The 18428-nt window shown below is 35.4% G+C and overlaps 2 protein-coding genes and 1 long non-coding RNA gene across 5 annotated transcripts in view; 2 read left to right on the top strand and 1 right to left on the bottom strand.

The window, feature by feature from the left end:
* TRIM13 (tripartite motif containing 13) overlaps window positions 1-5094 on the top strand; it is a 68515-nt gene extending 63421 nt beyond the window's left edge. For all 3 annotated transcript variants that reach the window (XM_084879437.1, XM_084879435.1, XM_084879436.1), the window contains exon 3: window positions 3398-5094. In XM_084879437.1, the coding sequence (XP_084735563.1) occupies window positions 3404-4618 (1215 nt within the window). In that variant the 5' untranslated portion in view covers window positions 3398-3403 and the 3' untranslated portion in view covers window positions 4619-5094. The remainder of the gene's footprint in view (window positions 1-3397) is intronic.
* Window positions 1-18428, bottom strand: part of LOC311620248 — a 70504-nt gene that overhangs the window by 6669 nt on the left and 45407 nt on the right. The gene's annotated exons all lie outside the window — the stretch shown is intronic.
* KCNRG (potassium channel regulator) lies at window positions 6391-13927 on the top strand. The gene is given in 4 exon segments (XM_084879485.1): window positions 6391-6840; window positions 6844-7018; window positions 7021-7066; window positions 11524-13927. Coding segments are annotated over 4 exon segments (813 nt in total). The 5' UTR covers window positions 6391-6489; the 3' UTR covers window positions 11765-13927.

Genomic DNA, 18428 nt, shown 5'->3' on the forward strand with positions numbered 1-18428 from the left:
GTTCATTTTAAGAGTTGTAAGTTGATTATGGCTTTGAGATGACTGTTTATTATTTCTAAATTTTCCTCTGTGTGTCATTTTCCTTTTTTACTTTCATCATACTTAATTGCCTTAAAATTTTTTTTGGCTCCTATTGCAATATCCTCTGTTTTCTTCAAAGTTTCTCTTTGCCATGATTGCTCTTTTTCTCCTCCTCATCCCAACCATGCATTCTTTTCCTTCTTTCCTTCCTTCCTTCCTTCCTTCCTTCCTTCCTTCCTTCCTTCCTTCCTTCCTTCCTTCCTTCCTTCCTTCCGTATTATTTAATATGCTTGAATAGGATCCACTGGAAATATTAACCTTGCCAGGATAAGTAAAACCTGCTAATTTCCTATTTTCACTGCCCACTCCAAAATCTGGCCTTAGCATAGAATTCATAGGTGAAAGATAACAGAAGTGATAAAGTGAGGAACCAGGACTAGGATCGGAGGATATTCAAGTGTTCCCTCCTGACTAGAGTCAGTGTTTTATAGCTAGCACAACAGTCTTCATGGCTATTCTCTTCCCAATGCTTTTCAAAGGTGGTATGATTTGTCTCACAATAGTTCCCGAAAAATCAGCTCACACATTTGCCATAAGACACTAAATTTGACAGAATAATCTTTGCTTTAGTTCTACATACTAGTATATTAGTATGTCTTTCATAACTTAACATAAAACCATAAACTGATTACCGTAGCCCTGCAAGCTCAGCTTATCTTTTAAATACTATTTATCTTCTGGATTGTAACTCTAATTGTGACTCTTAAAATTACTGTTAAAAATTATTTACTTATTTTTTTATTATAAGATGGCCTTCTGAATGTTAGACCCTGTTTTTTATTACTTTGGTGGTAACACTGTGTGTGTGTGTGTGTGTGTGTGTGTGTGTGTGTGTATCCCTAACTACAACTGAAAGAGGACATTTATAGCTCTATTTAAAAATTTTAGGATAGAAGTTTTAAAACATTCATATAAAAATAAGCTTTGCATTGAGCTTTTGTTTACATATATACAGTACAGTAGATATTTACTGTACTATAAATGAAAAAAATTTAAGATACTAATTCAAATAACAAGATAAATCTATTACATGTTAACAAATAATTTGTGAAAAACAACTTTTTTGAGACATTTGTGAGAAGAGTGGCATTTGGGAGAAGGTCTCTTTTATGAATTACTGTTTATTATTTTTTTATTCTTTACCAGAGTAAGGATATTTTTTCTATTGATTTTTAGAGAGTGGATGAGAGGGGAAGGGGAAGAAGAAGAAAGGGAGAGAAGGGAGAGAGAGACACAATAATGTAAGAGACACATCAATTGGTTGCCTCCCACATACTCCAAGCAGGAAGGAGGGGTTGAACCTGGAACCTGCAACCCAGTGTATGTGCCTTTGTCTGGGAATCGAACCTTGACCCTCGGGTGTGCAGGCCTATGCTTTAACCATTGAACCACTTGGGTGAATTACAGTTTAATTGAAAACATCTGGAGTCTTTCCTCTGCTGTATTTTTTTTTTTTTTTTCTCCCTGAAATAAAGAAAATAAAATCTGGCCTTGCACAGATATGTAGATGGTGAGGGGAAGAATATTTTAATAGCCTTTTCTGATAATTGGGGATATTTGGTACTGTACCATAAATCAACAAACAGTAGTTTCTTAAAGGTTAAGTTGCAGTATGGAATCTGAAATCATATATTTTTTAATGATTTTTTAATATTTGTTTTTTTACCCATGTGTAATTTATAACATGCATTGGTGAATGAACTTGTTCACTGTGTTGTGCAAATCTTAACATATTTTATCATATAGTAATCTTCCCACTAAAAAAACTCCCATAGTTATTATCACCATTTTTCTCACTAAACGTCTTTAATTAATGGGAAGTTACCAAGCTTTTAAAGGACAAACCTTTTCCAAAGGTTTAGTTTTCACCAAAAAACTCAATTTTTATCATTGGGAAGAAATACTGTTTTTTCCCTTGAAGTGATAAGCTCATTTTATTCATTTTCAAGAAGATATCTGCCAGATAACTAAATTGAAATGGCTATAGTTTTATTACTTGTTCTTTCAAGTAACAATGGTGTTTCATGACAAAAACAGTTGGTTCATTTCAGCTTGCAACTCAGTCACATGAGCGGTTTTCCTCCAGGCGATTATCTGCTGGTATGTAGCAGAAATGCTGTGTGTTTACTTCCTATTTTATCATACAAGGATCAAGATTTAATAAAATGAATACTTATTTTTGCTTCATCAAGAACATTCTTAAATGAAACTGGCTATACCCCCATTTTGATGTGGTGGTGAGAGGAAGACAGACTCAATGTACAGTTCGGTACTATGTATTGCCTTGATTCCTGCTAAGTTTCCAGCAGCCTCACCATTGCTTTTACAGTGCAGTGGTTAACACGGTGCCAAAAAGCAAGTAACATCTCAGTATTATTATGAAAATAGTATTGACCTAACGATGCCTTGAAAGAATCTTAGTGATACCCAGGTTTCTGTCCACCACATTTTGAAAACTGGTGCTCTAGATAGTAAAAGATGGCTTTGATTACTGCTCTGCTATTTTAAAAATGCATTTAATTCTCTAAGGAAGAATGAATTGCAACTCTCTCATTTTATGTCTTTACTTATCATTTTAATAATTGTAATTTTGTCTTTGAAATAGGAAATATGCCATTATTATATTTTTTTTACTGACTTTAGAGAGGAAGGGAAGGGGAGAGGTAAAAACATCAATGATGAGATAATCATTGATTGGCTGCCTCCAGTACAACCCCCTCCTGGGGATCGAGCCCACAGCCTGGGCATGTGTCCTGATCAGAAATCAAACCTTGACCTCCTGGTTCATAGGTCGATGCTCAACCACTGAGCCACACTGGCGGGACAAAAATGTCGTTTAAAAATAAGTCTGTAGGAGAATACATGCTTGGCTTTATATTTCTGTGCTGCTTTCTTTTAAATAGCACCTTTTATAATTGTGGGCCCAGACTAAAGAACTCATTCTATTCAGACACTGAGTAGCTTTGTTTCTGACAGTAGTGGTCAGCTCTGTTTTAAAACAATCACTTGGGTGCTGCTGGCTCAACTTGCAGTTGTCCTAGTCCTAACCCTATCCCAGCCAAAGCCTTGTTGGAAAGCCCACACAAAGGCCTTGTGTCCAGGGAGCCCTTCTAATAAGGAGTGTGTTCTCATCCCAGCAGATTAAATCTGCTTTGGTGTGCATTCCCTTCCCAGATTTCTTATTTCCTTTGTTTGCCCTGTTATTTCAGTGAAAGGTTATTTTTAATATATATGAATATAGTTTCTTCTAATTATTACATAATGCAAGTGGAGGGGATTACTGGAATAAAAAAAAATGTTTATTTCTCTATGGTAGGATGTGATGGAGCTGCTTGAAGAAGATCTTACGTGCCCAATCTGCTGCAGTCTGTTTGATGATCCTCGAGTTTTGCCTTGCTCTCACAACTTCTGCAAAAAATGCTTGGAAGGGATCTTAGAGGGGACTGGGCGGAACTCATTGTGGAGGTCATCTCCATTCAAGTGCCCCACATGCCGTAAGGAAACTTCAGCCTCCGGAGTCAATAGCCTGCAGGTTAATTACTCCCTGAAGGGTATTGTGGAGAAGTATAACAAGATCAAGATCTCTCCAAAAATGCCAGTGTGCAAAGGACACTTGGGGCAGCCTCTCAACATTTTCTGCCTGACTGACATGCAGCTGATTTGTGGGATCTGTGCTACACGTGGGGACCACACCAAACATGTCTTCTGCTCTATTGAAGATGCCTACGCTCAGGAAAGGGACGCCTTCGAGTCCCTCTTCCAGAGCTTTCAGACCTGGCGCCGGGGAGATGCTCTTTCTCGTTTGGATACCTTGGAAACTAACAAAAGGAAATCTCTACAGTTACTGACTAAAGATTCAGATAAAGTGAAGGAGTTTTTTGAGAAGTTACAACACACATTAGATCAAAAGAAGAATGAAATCCTGTCTGACTTTGAGACCATGAAACTTGCAGTTATGCAAGCCTATGACCCAGAGATTAACAAACTCAACACCATCTTACAGGAACAACGAATGGCCTTTAACATCGCTGAGGCCTTCAAAGATGTGTCAGAACCAATCATATTTTTGCAACAGATGCAGGAATTCAGGGAAAAAATAAAAGTAATCAAGGAAACTCCTTTACCTCCCTCTAATTTGCCCACAAGCCCTTTAATGAAGAACTTTGATACCAGTCAGTGGGAAGACATAAAACTAGCAGATGTGGATAAACTTTCTTTGCCTCAAGACACTGGCATACTCATTGGCAAGATTCCCTGGAGCTTTTATAAGTTTGTAGTAGTCATTCTGCTTGGCCTTTTCATTTTCTTCAGTCTATTCCTAGAATGGCCTTTATTTGATGAGTTCTCAACCTGGAAAGACCATCTTTCACATTTCAGTTCCTATCTGACTAAGTCTCCTGATTTTATAGAACAATCAGTTTTTTACTGGGAACAGGTGACAGATGGGTTTTTCATTTTCAGTGAAAGATTCAAGAATTTTACTTTGGTGGTGCTGAATAATGTGGCAGAATTTATGTGCAAATATAAACTATTATAAAATCTGTTTTAAGTGCATAGTTCTCTGTTTTTTGTTAGACATTTGTAAGAGAACAAAGTGGTAGTTCAGATTTGGTCAAAGATCCAGTCAGATACTTTCCTTCAAAAGTAATAACTTAAAAATGCCTTTCAAATTAGGTAGCATAAAGATAAAAGTGAAATTTAATTGTACAGTCCTGAACCCTCCTTCCTTTTTAAAGAGTGCTTTTGAAATAAGTATCATTACTTCCCAATATTGTGTTTATGCTATGTAAAAAGGAGAGGTGAAAGAGCACATGGTGTAATACTATATTGATGAGGTAATGTAATAGTGATTGTACCTAATAAAGACTACTCTTGTAAAGCAACTTTTTTTTTTTTTTTTTTTAAGGAAAGAAACAGGTGGATTGGATTTCCAGATTTTTCTGCCAAGGGTAGACTTTCTTTTTTGCTAAAGTGTAAATCATATAAAGTGCAAATAAAATGCGGCATTTTCTAGTGATGTGTGTACATTTTTAAGAGGATGGAGATTTTATTTTTTATTATTTTTAAAAATATATTTTATTGATTTTTTACAGAGAGGAAGGGAGAGAGATAGAGAGCTAGAAATGTCGATGAGAGAAACATCGACCAGCTACCTCTTGCACACCCTCTACTGGGGATGTGCCCGCCACCAATGTACATGCCCTTGACCGGAATCGAACCTGGGACCTTGCAGTCCGCAGACGGACGCTCTACCACTGAGCCAAACCGGTTTCAGCAAGAGGGTGGAGATTTTAGCTTGCCCTTTTCTCCTGAGGTATTATAAATTTATCACTAAAGGAGTTTGGTGATAAACTACAGAAGTGTTGGGTGGCTGTACAAGTGAAAGCATAGGTTAAAAAAAGTAACATGGAAAAAGCAGGAAATGGGAAAGCCTCCTTTTACTGACAGCTAAGTGTGGGTTGTCCCAAAGTATCCTGGCAACCATACAACAAAGCAAACCACTTGCTTGAAGAATTTAAGAGTAGTAAGACTTGACAATAGAGAAGACAATCTGTCAGCTACTATAAAGTACAAAGTAATTATTAAACATTAATGCTGTCCAATCTGTTCACATGAGGTAAAGATACCCTATCTTTCAAAGAATACTTAATTTCCTTATTAAGAATTCAAGGAAAACAAGAGTGAGCTTATCTTAGAACTCTGTCTAGTATAACTTACATCTGTCATGGAACAAGACATTTCTTTGAAAGCTCAGAGTGTCTTTACCCCAGTCCTTTAATTTGGTTGAGAAGAGGTAATACAAGGGGAATAGGAAAAAAAGATGACAATGAAATTTAAAGTACAGAAGAATCATTTTAGTTATGAGAAGAGTCAAGTTAACTTGCTAGTTGAGGTAGTGGCTGTCTCATCCTTAGCCATTTGTGATTGAAATTGCTATAGTGATAAGAAATGACAATGTTTCTCTATAAATCTGAACCACTGCCATGAGGATTCAGTGGAAAAACAGTCTGGGAGAAGGAATACTTTTCTGCTCCCATTATTATTTTTTTTTAAATATAAATTTACAGTAGCTTTTCATGGAGAATTTTTTATGGATTACAGGAAAGGGATCTATTTGACACCTATCCTTAAATATTGTCACTTTTTCTTAAACTGTCCACAGTGTCTCATCTGTTGCTTTTTTATTTTGTGTACTGTAAGTTCCCAAGCAACTCAAATTTGCAAACACAACTATGGATACACTATTTGCTTTACAGTAGTTACCTGGAAATCTAGGTCTTTGTTTTTTGTTATTTTCTCTCCACGTATTAATCATATAGAGCTAGCAACATTTATGGTTAGAGTTTGATTTTCAAGTTCTTAAGTTTGTGGCGGGAGGTTTGTAGCCTAATCCGAGGCAAGGGGAGAATGAGCAGTCAGGAACTGGTCACTCTGAATGTGGGAGGGAAGAGATTCACAACAAGATTTTCTACCATAAAGCAGTTTCCTACCTCGCGGCTAACACGAATGTTAGATGGCAGAGACCAAGAATTCAAGATGGATGGTGGCCAGATTTTTGTGGACAGAGATGGTGTTTTATTTAGTGTCATCTTAGATTTTATGAGAACTCAACGGCTTATATTACCTATTGATTTTTCAGACTATCTTAGGCTTCAGAGAGAGGCTCTTTTCTATGAACTTGATCCTCTGGTTGATCTCTTAAACCAAGAACTCCTGCTACAGCCGAGACCTGCTCTTATGCAGGTGTATTTCCTAAGCTGAAACACTCAAACTTTTTTCAGGGTGTTTGGCTCTTGCAGCAAAACAATTGAGATGTTAACTGGGAGGATTACAGTGTTTATAGAACAACCTTCAGCACCAGCCTGGAGCAGTAACTGTTGCCCTCCTCAGATGACCTTACTTCAGCTGCCTCCACAAAGACCTCCTTACCATGACCTGGTTTCCAGTGTGGCTCGGACATCACTGATAACCAACCTGGAGTCAGGTATTTTGTATTTGTAACATCTCTCTTCTATATCAGTTCCTGATGTTTCCCCTCAAAACTGAGAGTTTCTCATGCCTACAACTTTCCTGGGAATAAATTATGACTCATTGTTTTGGAGAAACCAGTTGAGTTGGGCAGAATGACCAGATGATGATTATCCAAACTGGGATACTTTTCAGAGTGAAAGAGGGTTTTGTTATTATGAGGGACAATAGGAATAAACAAAGACTATCCAGGAAAAACTGGGACTGTGGCCACTAAAGTTGTAGGAAGAAATAATTTTATAGAAAATGTTCCATTGCTAGTAAATTTGGCTTAGGAATAAAACTTTTTTTTGTTTAACCCCCAATAATGGCTGGCATACAGTGAAGGCTCAACCGTTTATCCTGATCTCCTCATCCTTTATGTTTTTTCAGGCCTTATGATCTGACTACTGATTTTTCTCCATTCTACTTTATTTTTAAACACCATTAAGGCAGATAATCCATGGCAAATATGGTATCCTTTTACATCTTTGGTACTCTTACACAACTCAAACTATTGGGATAGGCCGTCAGTATGTTAAGGATAATTGCTCTTGAGTCAATTACTTTATCCCCTTACTGTTCTTGACTAGACCCTTTGGCTAATTTCCACTCTGCTATCAGTATCTTTTTTCCCCTTAAAATTTTCTTAATATTGTCCCACCATTATTTTACTAGCTGTGAAAATTGGCTTCGATTTTTAGGAGGAAGAAAAAGTCTGCATATGTTTTTTAACTTGTAGTATTTAACATAAAATTACTTTTTTTGGACATAATGATAGGCATATTGGGGGATATTTTCTTCAGTAGAAGCTATCAGGAACTATCAATGTTGGCCCATCTACAAGCCATCCCTCAGTCTTGCAACTGGAGAACATAGAGCAGTATAATGCTTAACTTTTTATACTTCATAATTCCTGCCCTTGCAAAGAGGTTGAAATGTCATTTTGGGAGAATAGAGCCAGTTAAAGTAATAGGCTGATTGTGAAGAAAAGTAAGACCCTCTCATCTCAAATGGTTTTAAGATACCTCTATGCACAACATTCTTTTCATTGGTGGGGCACTAACATAAATAGGAAATGACCAGTTTTTTTGTTTTTAAATTTTGAGTGATTAAGATCTTTGAGGATCCTTTTTGAAAAAGAGATCATAAGGAAACCTAAGAAAAAATGGTATTATTGGTTTTAGAAGAAACATGCAAGGTAAAAAAAGATATCCTGGAAATACTTAAATGCTCTTTAAAAACTATGCAGTTGAAGAAAATAATTGTAATCTTGAAAAACAAGATTAGAAACTCAGGTTGGGATATCCTTGAATGTACACAGTATTAAGTGGTTTCCCCTTTGTTATTAAAGTGTTCGTGTTTTAGAAATATTACAAAATGTTTTCATCTTAATGTGAGAATGGTATTATTTAAATTTCCAAAATAGCTAATTCCCAAACTAAAAGCTAGTTTTAAAAGTTGAAAGGTTTTCTTTATCCTCAAATAGTACTCTTTTCAGTTGAAGTTCAGAATTTTTTCTATCCCAGAAGTGTTTGATTTTATTTTTATACTAGGGGCCCATTGGGCTAAGTGTCCCTTAGCCCAATCTGCACTCTCTCCAATCTGGGAGTCTCTGTCTTTGCAATTAGATGAGCGAATTGTCTGAGACCCCAACCCAGTTTGGTTTGATGTTTTACTTAAGTCTCTCACCTTTGTTTTCCCTCCATCCCCCACCACAACAGTAACTTGCTCCAGGCTCACTTTGTCTAGTGTCTAGGAGATCCATCTGCCACCAGAACTATGATTCCCAGCATTCCTGGTGCTCCCCATGCTCTGAGCTCCTACTTCTGGTCCTGGGGCTGCCACCACAACTACTATTTCCAGAATTCCTGGTGCTCCCCGCGCTCTTGGTTTTCCCTTCCTGTTCTGTCTCCACCCCAGGGCCTCCCACTCTGCCAAGTCCTCCAAGCCGCCAGCTCTCCCTCTCTGCTCTCTGTATGGCAGGTTGGGGAGCCAAGTTCCCCAAGCTGCTCAACTCTTCGCTGGCTCTCCCCCGCTCTGCTCTCTGCCTCGTGTCTGTGTATACAAATTAACCCACCATATTTGTTGGATTAATTTGCATACTCACTCCTGATTGGCCGGTGGGTGTCGTAGAGGTACAGTCAATTTCCATGTTTCTCTCTTATTATATAGGATTATAGTGCCAAAGTAGAGACAGATAACCTGAATAAGGTGACATTATTAGAATTTCAGATGAAATTTCAGATGACTAGATGAAACCTCCAGCCTTAAAAGGTCCACCTTAGAATGACTGTCTAGCTGGCAATCATTTTTATTTCTTGCTCACTCCCTGGTCTGAATCTGTCCATTCAGAGTTTTTGTTTTGTTTTGTTTTTAATATATTATTGATTTTTACAGAGAGGAAGGGAGAGAGAGAGCTAGAAACGTCAATGAGAGAGAACCATCAATCAGCTGCGTCCCACACACCCCCCACTGGGGATGTGCCCGCAACCAACATACATGCCCCTGACCGGAATCAAACCCGGGACCCTTCAGTCCTCAGACTGACTCTCTACCACTGAGCCAAACTGGTTTCGGCCATTCGGTTGTTTTTTGAAGGTGGAAAGTGGAGGAGAATAAGCCTGAATGGCTTCTAGGAGTCTGGTATACCATTCAGTTGTTTGGTATGTTCAACTAATGTAATTTACTACTCTCAGTTTTGTTAACAGATTTCTCATTTATCTCTCAAGTTCACAGTACTAGAAATGAAATACTTGGCTTGCATCTTGCAAATGTGACAACATTATCAAGCTTAAGTTATGGTCACAGGATTCTAGACCATAGAATCCCAGTAGCCTTTTATTATTTTTTAAACTGGGTTAAATGGAAAAATGTAACTGCCTTTTAAGTTTTTAAAATACATTTTGTTTTCTATTTTTCATCGGTTTCTCCTATCCTTTTCTGGTGCTGTGAAATCTGACATTTCTTAATTTGGCTTCAGAGAAAATTAAGTACTTTGGCTCAGTGATTTCTTGCAAGTGCATTCCACTTTGTTATAACCTACAATATACTATTTGTATCTTTATTTTGTGAGATGCTCTATAATTTTTTCTCATTGAACAATGTTTCTAGGCTATATAATTAAGATCTGGGACTTGGGGGGTAGATGGAATGATTTACTAAGGTTAAAAATTTACTATATCAGGCATAACAAACATTAAAAAAAAAAATCCTCACCTGAGGATATTTTTTAAATTGCTTTTTCAGAGAGAGTGGAGGGGAGGGAGTGAAATATATGATGTGAAAGAGACACATTGATTGGCTGCTTCCAACATCTATTGGCTGGTTCTGACCAGGACCGGAGCCGGGGATCAAACCTGTAACCCAGGTACATGCCATTGACCAGGAATGGAACCTGTGACCCTTCAGTCCGTGGCCTGACACTCTAATCCCTGAGCCATACTGGCCAGGGCAATAAACTTTTTTGGTATGTGTTGTACTATGTAGTTTTATAATTCTTACATTTTATTATTGAATTGCTTTCTTTGACTAGAATGAGCTTCTAAATGTGAACTACAATAAGTCACTCTCTTTCAATCATAATTAAAAGGAGGCTAGGGATGTCCCCAAGGCTCTTTTTATCCCATAAAACTACAGATAGTTTAAGTTGCAGCCTAGAAATAATTTAAGTTGGCCTCTTCTTCCCATCTCATAAACAAATGGTGGGAGGAAACAAAAACATTAAAATAAAAGAGTAATAGAGCTATATCTATTGAATATGTTATATTGACATTATTAAAGCCAATATATAACCAATCTGAAAAGTTCAGATACATTTTTCTATAATTATTTGGATTGATTCTATCAAGTTTCCCAGGAAATAGCCAGAGGCCTTTGACCCCATGTTTTGCTTTGCAATATTAGATAGTTATTGAGTAAAAATTGACAATAAAGTCTTCTTGATATTTTATATCTATAAAATTTACCTGGAGAAAATATTTTTGATAGGAATAAATCATAAAAGAAAATGTGTAATATCAGTGCTGGTAAATTAAATCTAAGGGGAAGATTGTAAATGTATAAAATGTTCATTATAATGACTAAATCAATTAATTAATTTTAATTAAAACAATGTTTAGTAAATGTAATTGTTTGACCAAATTGTTTGCTCCAGAAAATAGTTTCTCAATGAAAATTCATCAGTGCAGGTTACATTCCTAAGTGTAGAATTAAAATGACTTTGGAAATCATAGTAAGATATCTACTTTCAGTACCCTGAAATTACTGATGTGGATTTATAAATGAAGGGTCAAAACAAAATCTGATAAAAATGGTATGATGCATTTATGTGTGGTTGTAAGTAAAATTTGTGTTTAGTTTTAAAGAGATGCTTTATAACTAAAAGTGTGGGGTTTTGTTTGTTTGTTTTGTTTTGTTTTGTGTGTTTTCTAGGTACGTTTCTATAAAACCTGATAGTCGAAAATTGGCCAATGGAACTAATGTCCTCGGCTTACTCATTGACACTTTATTAATGGAAGGCTTCCTTCTGGTCAGTAATAGAACGGTATCATCTGAAGACAAAACTGAATGCTATAGTTTTGAAAGGATAAAAAGACCTGAAGCTCTCGCCATGAACAAGACTGTGAAACCAGTGGTTGCCATCATGCCAGCGCAATCTCAGAAAAATAAATGAGTTTTTTGTTCTCTTTTAGAATAAAGGGAAATTGCCATTTTCTTATCTCCTGCTATACCATCTCTGGGCAAGCACACCTCAACAGTGCTTAAACCACTCTGTCTGCTTGCTGCTTTCTGAACAACACTGAGCACTTGGTGCTTTGCCACATATTCCTTTACCTTCAGTGCCTCTTTCCATTTCTCTTTTTCATGAACATTTATACAACTTTCAAGACTGGGTTCTGGAATCATGCTGATTGATTTTTAATCCCAGCTTAATCACTTACTAGCTAATGGCTTGGGCAAGTAATTTAACTTATTTGTGCCTCAACTTCTTCATCTATCAAATGAGGATAATAAATATATATTTTATAGGATATATGAGGATTAAAGAAGATAATATACTCAACACATGTCCTGACATATGGTAAGCACTCAGTAACTATTAGTGATGATGGTGATGATGAAGATGGCTCCCTTTCCTTTGTATAGACTTATATGCCATTATAAAAACAAATTTTTCTCACTTGAATATGAACTTCATCTACTCAATAGTGTTAACATTACTAAGTGTAAAGTACTGTGCTAAATATTTAGTGAGAGGAATAATATATGTTACTAATTAGCATCTACATTTGATCAAAACCTTTTTGAATAACTTCTGCTAACACTTAAATACACATATACTTTGACTTAGTCATTCTTATAGGAATTCTTATATATGTATCATTTTAAATAGGATGAACATCTAGAAGAGGAATCATTAAGTCAAAGAGCACCAAGTACTTTGTATAAAGGATTAAAAAACCATAGTGGAAGCAGTTGAGCACCATTTTAAAAAGTACAATTAACTCATTCAAAAACACCTGTTAAACATTTATTAGACACTATACTAAGCTTTCAGGATTAAAAAAAATGAGTAAGAAAGAAATTCTTATTCTCAAGGACATCACATTCAACTGATAATTTACATCATCATAACAGCAAAAGATTAGAAATACACTCAAAGTTCATTAATAGGGTATGGGTAAATTATGGTTCATACAATGAAATACTATGCAACTCTCAGAATAGGACAACAGTTCATAAACTGATAAGGATTGTCAAATATTTATAAGGTGAAAAAAGGTACAGAAATATGTATAATGTTGAAAAGATATATTTCTACTTTATAGTTTCCATTTGTGAATATATATATATTCATTTTCTTATATATCCATGAAATTGTCACCAAAGATCCAGGTCATCTGTGGAGAGGGAACTGGGTGAGTGGGGTTTAGGCATGGGAGAAAGGCTTATTTTTCACCAGACCATATAAAAGTATTATCTATTTTTTTTTTTTTAAAGGAAGAGCCATACCTGAAAGACAGTATGCAGAGTAAGGGGGAGTATTATGGCATATTATGGTCCATTACCTCACACTGACACAAATTTTACTCTACCACCCTTCCTGAGAAACTTCTCCACTTAGTGAAAAAATGTATTTCAGACATTTTTAGTAATTACTTACAGATATGTGTACTATGTTGTAGGGAAGAAATAAATTTTATATATTTTTATTGATTTTTTTTACAGAGAGGAAGGGAATGGGATAGAAAACTAGAAATATCGATCAGCTTCCTTCTGCACACTCCCCATCGGGGATGTGCCCGCAACCAAGGTACATGGCCTTGACCGGAATCAAACCTGGGACTTTTCAGTCAGCAGGCCAACGCTCTATCCACTGAGCTAAACCAGTTTTGGCAACAAATAATTTTTAAAAATATTTTCTTAACAGCACCTGAAAAGATTATGTATAATATAAAAGTGCAAAATACTTGAAGACTAGTAATGTTAAGGTTAGCAATTGAAAATAATGACCCAAATAAGAAAAAAGCTTTATGAACCAAGTGTTTTGATTTTGGTGTCATTCTCTTTTCTGCAGAAAAGCCAACTTAGTTGTTTTAGTATGTCATTTTAGTTGTGAGGATGATGTGTTTGGTCTGGTTCCCTTGCCAGCACCATATTCTAGGGCACAATATTTCTATTCTGTTAAGTTTTTGACATGTATGTGATTTGACTAGTTAAGTATAGTTGATATGGCTGTATATATAACACTGTTTAATTCTCTATAGTGCTTTGCTAGTAAGATTATTAAAAACTGGTAACTGGTTAAAATACTGAAACAAAAAATATTGTAACAGGGAATATTTAAACTGCTATTAATGTGTTTTTAGTCATTCACATTTGCAGAAAACTAGTTTGATGAGAAATGTTATTAATGCACTAATAGAAACATATTACCTGTGGAAACATAAAATATACATAACATTTATTAATTCACTCAATAAATATTTATTGGCATCTGCTATGTGCCAAATACTATTCTGAACACTGGAGATACTGCAAGGACAAAACAATGCCTTCCCTTCTAGAGCTTACTATAAATATAACTCATAACATTGACAATGTGTTTAAATTAAAATAACTTGTTGTTTCTTAAATAGTGTCTAAAAGTCATGAGTTCACAATGTAGAGATTTCTAGGAGACAGACTGCCACAGTTAAAAAAATGTTCATTATAGAGAAGTGACTTCTAGAGTGGACTGAATTTCTTATTTTAGTAAATATTTTAGAGATATTTCATCTGGAGACACATCTGTCAAGATCACTTCAGTACACTCTGGTGTTCACTCCAAAATAAAGTGGGATTCTGCGATTGGGATATGAAGACATGCAAAAAATTGAGTCTTTTTTAAGAAAGGGAGATAGGCAAATGCAGTTAGAAGTAACAGTGATATGTTTAGATGCACCACAGGCAAATTAAAAACTTGCTTGCCTTAGGAAAAAAAAAAAAAGACTAATATTTTCATATGAACACGACTTAACTCTTAACTTCTTGAATGAAATTATTTGTTAATTTTATTTTCAATTATAAGAAAATAATGGCAGAAGGTTTTCTTGGCAAACCATGCTGAAAACTTTGTTCATCAAATATATACACATATCAATCCATCTCATATACACAAGTATGACTCATCACAATGAGATGTTAATGTTTGTCAGTCTTGACTGTATTATCCTCCCTTATTATCCCACTTCTCTTTTTTTTTTAAAGATATATTTTATTGATTTTTTTTTTTATAGAGAGGAAGAGAGAGAGATAGACAGTTAGAAACATTGATGAGAGAGAATCATCGATCAGTTGCCTCTTGCACACCCCCTACTGGGGATGTGCCCGCAACCAAGGTACATGCCCTTGACCGGAATCGAACCCGGGACCTTTCAGTCCGCAGGCCGACGCTCTATCCACTGAGCCAAACCGGTCTTGGCATCCCACTTCTCTTTTGTTTCAGCTTTTTTCCACCACCCAGTTTCATTTCTGATAAGGCACAAATATTTTAGCTTATTCTCGAATCTCTTTAATTTACCTTATAAGCAACTGGAAGTTCTCCCTACAAAGATTTTCTGAAAAGAAGTTCTAGTGTTGAATTTTACTCTTGGATTTAATGTATGTCATAATTAGAAAGAGTTCAGAATTAATTTGAGCTGCTTTGAAAATATATCTAAAATCAGGAGCCCAAAATAATATAAAATGGTCAAGGGAAAGCAACTTGAGAAATATATGGTTTAGAAAATAATTGCTGTTTCTAACTTGTCTTGTATACTGTTTTCATCTGACAAACTTCAGCTTCACTTTGTAAGCTTTTGCACTGATAATAGAAATGGTCACATCACCAGACACTTTGCTGAGGGATAATAAAAGACTTCTTAAGAGTCCTCTAAATCTCCTATATGCTACTGTTATTTTTTCCTCTGTGTTGGGGGAAGTTGATTCTGTAACAGCAAGTTTAGCAATATAGAGCCACTAAGGAAAATATTTTTTTAAAATTTAGGAATATTTACTATCTTCCTGGAGCCAAAGAAGCCATCAAAGAGAATAATGTGACATCAAATTTAATGTTTTAAAACAAAACGTAAGAGGTCAACCGAAGGACTTGTATGCATGCATATAAGCATAACCAATGGACGCAAAACTTGGGGGGGTGGGGGCATATATGGGATTGGGGTGGGGGGAATGGTAAGATATGTACAAATATAATACCTTAATAAAAAAAATGGGAAAAAAAGTAATTCTGTCTAGAATTTTAACTAAGCTTTGTCACAGAACTACACCTAAAGAATTATTTGGCCTTCTAGTGGACCTACTAGAGAAGAAAAGTTCTTTTCCAATTTTTCAAAAAAAACTCTGCATCTCATAATTATTAAGCTTAGAAAATGCCTTAATATTTATCTCAACTATGAGATAGATCTAATCACATATCTTTAAATGGATAAAAAGCTAATACCTTACATGGAAAATGAGTAGTAAGCATGGCATAGAACAAAAAAGTCAGTAACAGGCAGCAAAATAAATAAGACTATGCTCCCAAAACTAAAATGTGCCTAAGACTTGTGTAACCAGAGGGAGCTTTTAGGTAGGCAGCATTCTGCACCTGCAGATTTTCATATCAGTACCTCAAAACCAGAAAACATTACTTTAAAGAGACTTTTTCCTCTATCAGTTGAGTTAAACATACCAAATATCCAGTGTTTCTATTTCATGTTATTCCCCCTTTTCACACTCTGGTAAGAATGTGAATGTCTTTGGGTTCCCAAGATGGAAGCCAAACAGGATAGTTTGTCTTACCCTTCTTGTAAAAAGAGACCCTGAGAAATTCTGGCTGCAATATCTGAGGTTCCACAAATTCTTTTAAGAGGAGGGCTGGGACTATGCTTTATTTCCCCCACAGTCCAAACTGAACTGAAGAGGAAAATGTGGAATGTTACATTATCAGTGAACAGGTACTTGGAAAAACAAGAATTATAGTAGATTCAAAGATGGATGAGGATACTTTATGTAAGAAGTCTGAAAGACTTGATTCAAGTAAAGACTACAGAAAAAAACAACACCCATAGCATTTTTCTATTAGATGTTTTCTTGGGTGATAACAAAATGAGATGAAAATATAGATAGAAATACTAACTAGTTGAAAGTTACACAAAAGTATACATGTAATCAGTAAAACAGCCCACCTAAAACTGAAATATATATAACTTGCTAATAAAAATACAATGCTACAAGAATGCTTAGTAAATAAAAAAAACATTAAAAGAATATAAATTCAGAATAAAGGTCACATGACTATGATCAATATTAAATCTTTACTTACCTCCATAATTTAGTCATGAGAAGAAGTGAGTAGATCAGGCATGTAAATTAGATGAAAGTAGGATGAAAATACGGGGCGGGGGGGTGGGGGGAGGGAAGTTCCCATTTCTGGATAACCCAACTGGAAGTTCACTGAACTTGGATTAATCAAATGGTTCAAGGATAAAAGTGAATTAGTCTAAAGATCCTAGTATATGCCCAGAAGACACATTATTGAGTTTTTAAAAGGTTGTTTGGAAGCACAGATGAACATTTTAGGTTTCCTTATATTTCATTAAAATAGAACACATAAAATCAACTACAGATGTAGAATAAAATGGTATTTCTGTCTAATGACATGTGACTACTTTATATATAGGTAATAGTTAGGTAAATAGGAATCCTACAAAACAATGTTTAGCTTCTAGAAAACCAAAATATTTGCTTTCAATTAAACAATTTTTAAAAGTGTGTTCCCTTTGGTAACTTTTTTAAAAAAAATTTATTCATTTTTTTTATAGAGATGAAGGGAGAGGGATAGAGAGTTAGAAACATCGATCACCTGCCTCCTGCACACCCCTTACTGGGGATGTGCCCATAACCAAGGTACATGCCCTTGACCAGAATTGAACCTGGGATCCTTCAGTCTGCAGGCCTACGCTCTATCCACCGAGCCAAACCAGTTAGGGCTCCCTTTGGTAACTTTTTAAACACCTGCCTACAATTTAAGCAGTACTGAGTTCCTATTTGATTATTTTTAACTAACCCTTTTCTTCAGAAGTAAGCCCAATTTAGAGTAAAGAGAAAAAGTTCCAAATCTCTTAGAACCTTCATTTCCTCATAACATGTTTCTCCATCAAAAACAAATATTCAAATAAGGGATCTAAACCATTTTTGGCCAACTTTGGAATTTCTTGTTTTACCACCTTTGAAATGCTACAGTTGTACTCTTGAAAAACTTGTCTTCCTGGTTTTCAAATTTGTTTATTATTACAGTTCTTCAGCAAAAGGCCAGTTCTTTGTGCTGTACTGTTTCTTGAAACTAGAGAGCAGCACATTTCCCACAATTCAATTATTTGCCTTTTCATTTACTAAATTAAAGCCATGTCAGTTTTATAGTTTTAATTGATTGAATTATTTGGATTTTAAATTCTCAATTTCACTCCTTCAATCTAACACTGGGAAAGATCTTTGTTTTATTAATGGAAGAATAAGTTAAAGTTCAAAAATATGAACACATTTTAGTCATCAACCCTCATATAACTGATTTTCTTACACGAATAATAAGCTTGAGATATGACACTCCAAGAAAAAAATTAAAAATTTTAATTCAATTTTGAAAATGTTTATTTAAGATTACATACTTAGTCAAATAATTTATTTACATAAACATGTGTTTACATGTTTAATTTATTATTTTTTAAAAATATATTTTCATTGATATTAGAGAGAAAGGGAGGGGGAGAGATAGAAACATCAATGATGAGAGAGAATCACTGATTAGGTGCTTCCTG

The sequence above is a fragment of the Pipistrellus hanaki genome (assembly GCF_964339955.1).
Source record: "Pipistrellus hanaki genome assembly, chromosome: 3".
Taxonomy (NCBI): Eukaryota; Metazoa; Chordata; class Mammalia; order Chiroptera; family Vespertilionidae; genus Pipistrellus; species Pipistrellus hanaki.